This window comes from Carassius auratus, chromosome 5, assembly GCF_003368295.1.
Source record: "Carassius auratus strain Wakin chromosome 5, ASM336829v1, whole genome shotgun sequence".
NCBI lineage: Eukaryota > Metazoa > Chordata > Actinopteri > Cypriniformes > Cyprinidae > Carassius > Carassius auratus.
The window spans coordinates 11,928,955-11,940,883 of record NC_039247.1 but is presented as its reverse complement, the minus strand read 5'-3'; the positions used below and the strand labels follow the sequence as shown (position 1 = coordinate 11,940,883).

The following is an 11,929-nucleotide window of genomic DNA, read 5'->3' as shown; positions in this document are numbered from 1 at the left end:
GAGAGAGAGAGAGAGAGAGAGAGAGAGAGAGATAGATTTTATTAAAAAAAAAAGAAAGAAAAAAAGATTACTGACCCCAAAGTACTGACCAGTAGTGTATATTGTCATTACAAAATATTTATATTTTAAAAACATAGCTTCTTTTTTTTTTTTTTTTACTTTTTATTCATCAAAGTATCCTAAAAAATGTATCAGATGTTCAGAAAAATATTAAGCAGCAGAACTGTTTCCAACTTTGATAATGAATCATCATATTAGAATGATTCCTAAAGGATCATGTGATAATGTTCCTAAAAATTCAACTTTGCATCACAGAAATAAATGATAATTTAAAGTATGATAAATTTAAAAGCAATTATTTTAAATTGCAATAATATATCACAATGTATTTTCTGTATTTTATTATTAATAGTATTTTATTTTATTATATTCTGTATTTTTGATTAAATAAATGCAGGCTTGATAAGCAGAAGAAACTTCTTTCAAAAACATTAAAAATAGTAATGTTTCCAAACTTTTGGTCTGTACTGTGTATGTGTATGTATGTATATGTATGTGTATATATATATATATATATATATATATATATATATATATATATATATATATATATATATATATATATATATATATATATAATCTATCATATTTCACATTAACTACTGAATATTGTTATAGTATAACATTATTCATTATTTTCTCCTTGTTTAGGAACCAGATACACCCAACCCTGTGTTGTTTGTAAAGGGACATGCCTTGGATGCAGAGTTTCTTTAAGAAATCATGATGGAAGTGGAGGAGGAGGTCTGTGAAGTACACAATGTGAACACACCTCTATTCTTTAACTTCAACACTGAATATGCTTCAAAGTTGAGAGACACCCTGACATTTACTGAAACTGTGTAATGTATCATAATGCCAAAACCGATATAAAACACAATGCCTAATTATTTATTTTATTTTTATTAAATTAACGTGTATGTATATAAATGCATGATATTTATTGGTGTTTATGTACCGGTGTGTTTGTTGTTTTGTTTATAATATATATTTAGGAATGGTTGTTTATTCATTTGTGTTTGTAGGTTTGTTTGTAATACATATTTATGTATTAAACAGTTTATGGGTCATTAATGCACCTTTAAGAGTGTACATTTAAGAATACAGTTTTGAGACCTATTTTTCACATGTAAATATTAAAACATATCTTGTTTGCATTATAATAGAAAGAAAGAAAGAAATCCTGCAGACTAGCTTGATAGATTCATTAACTTCATGTGTGTTTGAACAGGGTTTGGAGGTCAATTTTCCAATAATTATAAAATATGTATTCTCTCAAAAATGAAAAATAAAGGAAATAAATTATTCCTCGCAACTTTTGGATGATAGGATTTCCTCACTGTGGCTCAGTATCCCTGCAGTAACAGACAAGATATGTTAGTGCACAAGAGTTTAGCATGATCTACCATAAAAAAGCATATAGCAACTGCATCATCGCCACAAATTTACCTATTTTAATGCCACATTGACCACTGTCGAGTTTGTATTGCAGGTGGCTTTGCAGGCAAATCCTGAGATACAGATGGAGATGATGAACTGAAGGATGGAGAACACCAGCAATATTCCAAGGATCCCCAGAGAATATGTCTAAACACATTCAACATTCCCACATATGAAAGCAGTTTCACAAATAACATCCCACCAGTTATATTGAGTTTATTCTGATGGCATAATCTAAAAAATCAGGATGTCAATTCACATAACAAAATATTGCACATTGTACATTTAGTACCTTAGATTGTTGACAGTAATTGCTGTTGTAGCTGTTGTAGCTATTGTAGCTATTGTAGCTATTGTCATAGCAACTATGCCACCATGGAAAATGTCCTATACCTATGCTAATCAGAAGAATGGATATCGCTGCAGTAATGGCACTGATCACGTTCATTCCAAGAGAGGCTTTCACCTACAGAAAGAAAAGCATTAAACAAGACAAGAATTTTAATGGAATACACTTGTACAACTTTATAAAGTATTAATGAGCACAATAAGACCTGTTTTGCATAAATGTCTCATTTAAAATAAAATAAAACCAGCTTAAATTAATGTCCCAGAAGAAACAACAGCTACACAGTTTGTTTCTCACTGGCTGTACTAACAGGTATTTCTCTTGTAGTAACAGAATATACTAGTCTCAGGCCACTGAGGTATTTTTTATTCCCAAAATATATGGTGATCTTTTTTTAATTAACATATAAGCAACATAATTTGTGTGAAAATAAATAGTTTTTCGTTTAAAACCAAGTAAATATAAATGCCGCTATATTAAGTCAGCAAAAATAAATAAATAAATAAATACCGTTGTGGTATTTGTTGCTATTTTTTGCTTAAAGATGAAAAGATCACAGTGGTCATTGTATCTGACTGCATATAGTCTTCACTTAAAGAACAGATGATTGAAAGGGCGTTGTGGTTCTAACTATTGAAAATAATGAGTAAGGCAAGGTCAGTTGTGTATCTGATGTCTAATCTTTTATCAGTCTAAACACAATGAGAGTCTTACTACTAACAGATGATTTCTGGACTGCTGCTAGTTGAGCAATGTCATGATGTACAAATAAAGAAGTGACAGAAGAGTTATCACCCACTGATTTCAGCACATTATATGTACATACCACACACGGATGAAGTTTATTCTGCGCTGCAACAGACAAAGACCCAGTACTGATGTACTGAGAAAAAAACATTGGACATGTTAAACATGTTACATATTAGAAGTTAATTGTGGAAATTAAAATCAAAAGGGAAATAAAGCACACCCATTAAATGATACTTACAATGAAAGATCCCCAGTAAGTGATGCCGCTAATGACAATAATACTTCCATATCTGTCCAAATTTGCAGTGAGCACAATACCAAGTAAGAAGAGCATCACTCCAGTCATTATCTGTACGGTCTAGAGAGCAGATGTGTTTTATCCATAATGACACAACATTTATGTTTGGAAACACAAAAATATAAGATATATTGATGTTTAATGCATGAAAGGGAGTCAGACCAAGACACATCTTTGCAAAATGTCTAATGAAAAAAGACTGTTCTAATTTTAGATGATCTAGAAGAATTCATAAAATGCATTACCCCCAGTGCCTTTGGTTGTGCTTTGAAAAATCCTTTAAGACCTGTATTGTGATATGTTCCTCTGGTCTGCTGTCCATCATCAATGATAACAGTATCTTGTCCCAGCTGTGGATTTACTTGGATGATAACTGTAGCTTTGTCAGATGTGATGACATTGCTGTTTTCCATTCTAAGAAAACTTTTGGATTTCACCTGTAATTAATCATTAATCATTAATTAATAATATGATTTAATAATCTTATTTGTGGAGTTTTTGGGACAGTTGTTGCTAAATAGTTAGAGAGTAGGACTTATAACCAAAGAGGTTGGGGGTTCTATTTTCAATACTGTCATGTAATGTAGGTGGGAGGAGTGAATGTATAGCACTTTCTTCCACCCTCAATACTTATGACTGAGGTGCCCCAATTGCTCCCCGAGTGCCACACAGCAAATGGCTGCTCACTGCTCCAGCAGCCTCATTTATAAAATGTTGTGTATAAACCATCCTAAATTTGTTCTAATTTATTTTCTCAAAAGTACATAAGTGCGATACAAAATGAACGTGCACACAAAAACACGTACGTACAGCTGTCTACCAGCTGTGACATTTATAAATCGAAAATGATCTTGAAATTGTGCACAGCTGACTGGTTTCAATCAGTAGTCAGTAGATATGTAAATACATACTGTATTTTTGACAAGGATACCTTTGGAGGTTTTTTTTCTCTGAAAGATCAGAATGCAAATTTAACATTTTTCACAAACATTTTGTATTATTGCACATTTCTTTTGATTATTAACATTTTCAAAGTAATTAATTATATTAGTACTATTTTTTGTAGCTGAATGCCCAAACAAATCTCAAAATCTTCAAATGGAATTTTATGTATCAATGTATATGAATAGACAACTTATAGTAAAACAATCGAAAGATCACAAAAGTTATTGGTTATTTTTAAATTATGTATATCAAGATGTGTATAGACATATAGGCTTTATAATTAAAAAGATCACTGAAAATCTTTACCTGAAGTGGAATGAGTTGTGGTGATGGATGTCTGACAACCCTTCTGGTGTATCTTTGTGTGTGCGGACTGTGAAGAACTGCTAAGGAGGAGCTTAAGTCATATGAGTTTGTTGATACTTTTAAGGATTATGTTGATGTCCTTCCTCCTAAAATATTGTGACTGATGGCAACATTATCTTTGATTATAGTGGTTTTTTTTATTATTGCCTCCAATTACTGAAATTTCCTGACTATTGCCTCTAAACTGAACAAAAGACCACAAAACATGCACACAAGATGCAAAAGTTTGTCACAGCATTGAAACCTACATGTACTACTGTATGTGTAAAAATTCGACTACCAATCTAACAGTCGAATATTTGCGGGGTGTTATTGATTGTGCCATTTTGACTATATGGGAAAGAAATGTCTGATTTCACATAGTACTACTGGTTTTCTCCCAATAATTTAAAATACAGCCTATTATGATAAAGCTGTAAGAATCTCAAAAGAAAGAAAAAAAATAAAATTAATATTTTAAAGTGTGTGAACATATCCTAACACCTCTATAGGTTTATGTTTCACTTTCCATAATCCGTGGCCATAATCTAATCTCGAGGATCATCTTGGTGGCGGGGATTTAAAACTTTACCAAGACTCAAACTGACACAGGCAGAGGCTGGATTTTTTCGAACAGGTAGGGTACAAATGATTTCATAACATATCATCTGGTGTATATATATCATGGATATATTATTTACCTGATTTTAGATGTATTTGGTTTTGAGTCTAGCGCTTCATTGTAGTACTCCAGTGATATCTCTTCAACGCATAGCGCAAAGCAGGCCAAACTACAGTGCAGAATATTATTAACTATGAATGGAACTGTTATATACATATAATTATAATGAGAAGACCATTATACTGAAATGCTATTCATTTTTTGAGTTTAGCTGCCGTGTTTCTGTTCATTGTTGCATAAATAACAAAGCGTATTCTATATGAAATTATGAGTTGTATCCCATTGATTAAAAACTTACTATCAAATGCGTCACTCTACTGGTCATCTTCAGCTCGAGCAGCTCAAAACAGAAATGCAGAACATTAACTGCTAACATTTTAGGCTAACGTTATAATGAGAGCACAATTGTAAAATGTCAACGCTAAGTGTTAGCTATCTGTTAATCAAAACATGAAACATTATTTACCCAATTTATATCTGCAAGGTGTTCGTTATACATTTTCCCTGTGTGTTAACATCAGTAATTATGATAGTCGACTGTCTGACTTGTCTCTTGTTAATGTATTTTGCCCCACCCCCAAACATATGATTTGACTATCAGTCGAATATCTGCAAGATTCTAAAATTCAGATTTGACTATGACAATCCTTAGTCAGGGACACCCCTACTTTAAAGTTACTGATGTGAACAATCAAGACTGAACTGACTTGGGCTGTATAATGACACTATCAAGTATAGAGCATCTAGAACTGCTTTCCAGCAGATTTTGAATTTCTTACTACTGCTGATATATAAAGTGTTATAGAATTAAAGCTATATTAAAGTATATATTAAATGAAAGGATGAAAAAAGTTTCTCAAAACATTGTTTTAATTTATAAGTGATCAAATTAGGTATGTTAGCAGTAGCAATATAAAAAAAGAAATGCAAAGGGGTTAAAAATAATACACTAAAAACATTGAGATCTCCACCCCCAGGTGAACAAATTATGTATGAATGAGTCTAATGTACAGATGTGTAGCATTTTGTAAAAAGTTTGTTTTAAAATTTCAATAAATTGGATAATGTGCTTAAAGTTTTGCAGACTTGTCTGAAGATTTGTTATATGAGTGAATGGCACCAAGAACCAAGAGATGTGTCTATGATCAGAACACACAATAATTCTAGTTGAATATTCATTCATCAGAAAGTGATTGAGAAGGGCCTTAAATTGTTTATGCCTTTATTTATGTAGTGCTTTATTTAAAAAAAAAATGTTTCTTAATATTAATAAGCAAAGTAACAGAATCAATGTGGAAAATGCAAAGAGCACAAACACAGTCTATCGTGAGGTGGTTGCTGTTTACTTTAATTTTGTTGTTTATTTGTATTTTATTAAAGTTACATTTGCCGGTTCCCGCTTCCTTTTCCCTGACTATTAATCTTTGTTACATTCATATGTACATTTTCCGTATCACCCTGAAATCTTGAGACCCACGGTTTGAAAACCACTGCCCTAGATTCACATCAGTTAAATGTCAGGCAGTTTACCATTGTGGTTGATATTTCCTTTCCATTCTGCTAACTGAAATGTTACTCTTGTCAAAGATTTGCAGAGTAGCTTTATCTGACATGAGCCAGACTGCAGTATTGTACAATTCAGAGGTTTTGATTGCCACACTGCATGAACATACTACAAATAACTATATAGATAATTGTCTTCTATCCCGGGTATGGTTGTCGTAAAACCAACACCAAAATAATTAACTAATTTACTTTTTTTAGTAAAACGTTTGTCACTAGAGGCAGGTAGCTGTGAGGATACTGAGATCAGATGCAGAGGATGAATTTACCTCTTATTACTTACCATTAATGTGATTTGTTGTTGTTGTTGTTAATGTTGTTTTTCATGCCCAGGGAAGGCTTCTTGTTTACTAAAATCAACCTGGTTTTAACCAACAATAGCATCAACTTTTTGATTCCAGACATTGGTCCCACAGTTGAATGTTATAACAGTAAAACAAATGGTTAAACTCTGTTGGAATCCCTTTTTTTTTTTTTTTTTTTTTTTTTTTGGTTAAAATCAAAAGACATTCAAGAATAGAGGATAATAACAGGAAATCAAGATCCAATCAAAAGTTTTTCAGCTAAGGTTAGTTTATTGATGATTAAGTGAATCCAAGATCAAGCAAAATCGTCAACAATCAAATCCAGCTAACTGAGTTAGCAGGGTACAAAGAATGAACTCCAGCTCTCCTCCAAAAGTGTCTGTGCAATCAAGCCAACAATATTGACAGAAATCAAAGCATCCCCAACAAAGCAAGCCAAAGGTGACAGTGGCAAGGAATCAAATCTCCATCAGTAACACAAATGGAGAAAGGAACCTGATATGATTCCAGGTTGCAACAAAGGTCAGATTGTGCAGAGGACTTGTCTGGTTCCCGTGGTCTTGTCCTGATGACCACCTAGTTGACAAGGTCTTTGCAGGGGATCTATCTCTGGGGCTCATCTGGTTGACATGGTATCCTCTGACATCCAGGGCTGTAGATCCAAGGCTGCCTTTAGATGCTGACCCACCATCTGTCCACCATATGTCTCCCTAACAATGTTAAGTAGATTGTTCCAAAGTTTGAGCAGGGATTGGCAAATGATCTGCCGCCCGCAGATGATTTGTTTAACCTGTTAACTGTTACCCGTCCCTTCTGTGGGATGCCTACATTTACTTCACTATATTACAATTAAATCTAATCTAATCTTGAGGAACTATATATCGTTGGAAAGGTCTAAGACTCCCAAATATTTATTTTAACAATATTTCTTTTGTTAAAAATTATGTAGGAAAATTAATCGATTAATTTATGACAAGAGTGCATCCTCAAAAATCTAAATTATAACTGAGTTTTGACCTTTGTTTAATAAAAGATTTCTTTGTTGCTTTTTTCTCTATCATATTTTAGAAATCATCAGAAATTATATATCGACTGAAAACTTAAAATCTCAAAATTCATCCAGGTTAAGGTAAAATCCCACATAATGTACACTCACCTAAAGGATTATTAGGAACACCATACTAATACTGTGTTTGAGCCCCTTTCGCCTTCAGAACTGCCTTAATTCTACGTGCCATTCATTCAACAAGGTGCTGAAAGCATTCTTTAGAAATGTTGGCCCATATTGATAGGATAGCATCTTGCAGTTGATGGAGATTTGTGGGATGCACATCCAGGGCATGAAGCTCCCATTCCACCACATCCCAAAGATGCTCTGTTGGGTTGAGATCTGGTGACTGTGGGGGGCATTTTAGTACAGTGAACTCATTGTCATGTTCAAGAAACCAATTTGAAATGATTCAAGCTTTGTGACATGGTGCATTATCCTACTGGATGTAGCCATCAGAGGATGGGTACATGGTGGTCATAAAGGGATGGTCATGGTCAGAAACAATGCTCAGGTAGGCCGCGGCATATAAACTATGCCAAATTGGCACTAAGGGGCCTAAAGTGTGCCAAGAAAACATCCCCCGCACCATTACACCACCACCACCAGCCTGCACAGTGGTAAAGAAGGCATGATGGATCCATGTTCTCAATCTGTTTACGACAAATTCTGACTCTACCTTCTGAATGTCTCAACAGAAATCGAGACTCATCAGACCAGGCAATATTTTTCCAGTCTTCAATTAAATTATTATACCCAAATTTACCATTGGGCTACTCCCTCCCACTTCTAGACAATTTTGATGCCCTCAAAATAAACCTTAGAGGACTCTAATAGTCTTAAAGTCAAGGGTAAAGGCCAGATTAGAACAAGTGGTGACTCGAAGGATGTGTGACTCTTTTTGAATTTGTTGAATCCCAGCTTGAGTGTCCGATTGGGGTTGATGGCTGCTCCCTCTTCTAGAACGTTGACTTCTGGATCAGAGTTGGGATGCATGTATGGAAGATTATTGACCACTGGCTCTATGTCAGCCAGGTCTTGAGCTTGTCTTTCAGGTTCGTTGATGATTGGCTTGGATTGCTTTGTGGTCAGTTCTGGACATGTCAACAGGGATTCTCACAAGATAACCAATGGGTAACAGATGATTACAATGAATAGTCTTTTCTGCTCCCATGTCTCTCTCTGGCTTGATCTTGTAGACAGGTAAGTTGGGTAAGCTTCTCCATAACAATATATGGTGAGGATCGCCACTTGCATTTCAATTTGTGCTTGCCTGTGACCCCAAAGTTTCTCAGCAGCACCCTTTCGCCTTTGTCAAGGACATGTTCTTTGACGTGTTTGTCATGTGCTTTTTTGTTTCTTTGGTGGTTCTTGTCTGATGATTCTGTTGCAAGACTGTAGGCTCTTTGGAGATCTTTCTTGAGCTAAGCAACATACTGATGGTAGGACTTTGTCTTTTGGTTGTCATCGGTCACGCCAAAACAGATGTCTACTGGTAAGCGAACTTCTCTGCCGAACTTAGCAGGTAAGGTGAATAACCAGTTGTGTTGTTTTGAGAACAGTGTGCCAAGCATTGACAAGAGCGTACGGCTAAATCTTTCTGGTTGCGGATCTCCCTGAGGGTAGTAAGGCGATTTTCCTGACTTACAAATACCCAACATCATCAGTAGGTCTTGGATCAGTTTTCATTCAAAATCGCGGCCTTGATCCAAATGTATGCGGGCAGGAAGTCCGTACAAAGTAGTGTACACACAGTATCTTGGCAACGGTGACCACCTTCTGGTCTTTGGCTTGAAAAGCTTGAACGTATCGAGTAAAGTGGTCTGCCACTACAAGGATGTTGGTGAAACCCCGGGAGTCTGGCTCAAGTGACAGAAAATCGATTCAGACGAGGTCTAGAGAGCTTTGACTGGTGATCTGTTTTAAGGGAGCAGCTCTCTGAGGAAGGGTTTTGCGAGTGATGCATCTGCCGCAGTTCTTGATGTACTGCTCAACCTCAACTCCCATTTGCAGCCAATAGAACCGATTTCTGATAAGTTCAATGGTCTTGCCCATGCCCAAGTGACCAGACTCATCATGCAGAGATCTCAGGACCATCGGGACATACTCTCTGGGCAGTACCAGCTGCTTTACCTCAGTTCCATTTTTCTCAACCTTTCTGTAGAGCAGATTGTTTTGAATGAACAGCTTGCTTGCTTCTTTGTTCAACAGGACAGAAGTTGGATTGTCGGGGTTGGGGAATGATGGACCACCATGAAGTGACTGTTTGACTGAAGCGATAGTGGAGTCAACATCTTGAGCGGGAACCAGGTCTTGGTGATTTAGCTGACTCAGAGAACCGAGATCCAACTGAACTGGCAAGGGAAAACAATCTGGTATGCCATCAGGTGACACTCTAAGTAACTCAGCAATAGTTGTGGACTCTGTCTGAGTTTCATGGCACTTGATGTGCTTGCACAGAGCTTGAACACTTTCAGTTGGTACACTCTGCCAGCCTTCTTCTGTGGTTGGAAGAGAGTTGCGTGACAGGGCATTGGCGATGATGTTGCTGCTGTCAAGCCTGTACTGCAGTGCGAAATGGTATGTGGCGAGTGCTGAGAGCATGCAGTGCCCTGTCCCATTGAGTTTGGCAGTTGTGAGAATATAAGTTAGGGGGTTGTTATCGGTACTCACTGTAAACGGGGCTCCATACAAGTAGTCGTGGAACTTGTCCATAACTGCCCACTTAAGTGCCAAAACCTCGAGCTTGTGCACTGGATAGTTCTTTTCAGAGGCACTCAGCTTGCAGCTTCCGAAAGCAACAGGTCTTAAGCCCTCAGGGTACTCTTGGTTGAGGACAGTGCTGAGTCCATGAAAACTGGCATCAGTGTGAAGTATGTAAGGCTTGGTGGGGCCAGAAAATGTGTTTGTGAGGCAGTGGATGATATTTTGTAATGCCTCTGAACATGACTGGTCCCACCGGTCACCAAAAGGCTCATTGACTTTGTAGTAGGTCTTGCCTGATGAAGACGTAGACTTTCGCTTCTTTTGGTTGGGAGGATACCTTTTGCACAGCTCTGTAAGTGGTCGTACGATGATGGAGGAGTTTTCTATAAACCTGCGGTAGTAGCCGCAGAACCCCAGGAATGACTGCAGAGAAGGAAGGTCGTTGACTGCTTCCACTGTGTCACAGCTTCAATTTGTCCGGGTCTGTGGCGATTCCATGCTCAGAGACGATGTGCCCAACATAGGTGACTTGTGTGCGACAGAACTGGGACTTGTTGAGGGCCAACTTGAGTGCAGCTTCTTCAAGACGAGCGGTGACTTTGGGGAGTCTTTGCTCATTCTCCCCCAGAGACTTGCCAAAAACAATGATCTCTCTTTGAAGGGAGTATTATTGGTAAAGCGGATGTGATGTTCTACCCTTTTAGCCAAACCGATATCCCAATCTTCAATAGAGAATGCATGGGAGTGTTTGGCAAGCTATTGACTCAGCCTCTCTTTTCACTCTTTGTTGATGGGTGACTCACTGAAGTCAAACAGAGAAGGATCCATAGCTGGAACAGATTCGGCTTTAGGGTTTGGTGCATCTGTCACAATGTCAGCGACGTCAGTGCCAATTGGAATGGCAGTTTGCTTTAGAGACTCACTACGCAGGAGCACCAGGAAGTTGTTAGGATCTAGCATCTTAAAGAACAAAACAGTTGGCTGGACAAGTACACTTGGAGGAAGAGCAGGTGAGTGGGCTAGTTCAATGATCATTCAAGTATGCTGTCTCTGATGTCTTGTTTCTCTTTAACTTTGCAGATAGCAACGTATTCAGTGCCAGGAGGGACGCTGAGAGGACCAGGCCCAGACCACTTAACTTCAGCCACAGGCAAGTCTTTGTTGCCTTTTATGGACATCCCTGCAGGAATGGGTGTTTTTTCTCTTGAACTTGGATTTTGACTGAGTTGACGTTCACCAGTTCTTCTTTCTTTATTCTGGACTTGAAGGGCTGAACCCCCATGACATTTGTGCCGATCAGGACAGGTATAGTTTCAGAGCAACGTGGACCAGGGTACACCAGGGTCAGGACAGTAACAGACTTAACTTTGTTGGATTTTTGTGGCAGCTCCTGGACTCAACCTAAATGTAACCTTTGTATGGGTAACTGCTCTCTGAC

General features: G+C 37.2%; 1 protein-coding gene across 1 annotated transcript; it reads right to left on the bottom strand.

Annotated features, from left to right (window-relative positions):
- Window positions 1-882: 882 nt before the first annotated feature.
- Window positions 883-4,199, bottom strand: LOC113069132 (membrane-spanning 4-domains subfamily A member 4A-like). The gene is made up of 7 exons (XM_026242131.1): window positions 4,149-4,199; window positions 3,143-3,334; window positions 2,838-2,957; window positions 2,676-2,732; window positions 1,793-1,966; window positions 1,510-1,647; window positions 883-1,415 (listed from the first exon to the last, which is right to left on the bottom strand). Exons 2-6 carry the CDS (start codon window positions 3,308-3,310, stop codon window positions 1,510-1,512), a joined length of 657 nt encoding a protein of 218 aa, XP_026097916.1. The 5' UTR covers window positions 3,311-3,334; window positions 4,149-4,199; the 3' UTR covers window positions 883-1,415.
- Window positions 4,200-11,929: the final 7,730 nt, after the last annotated feature.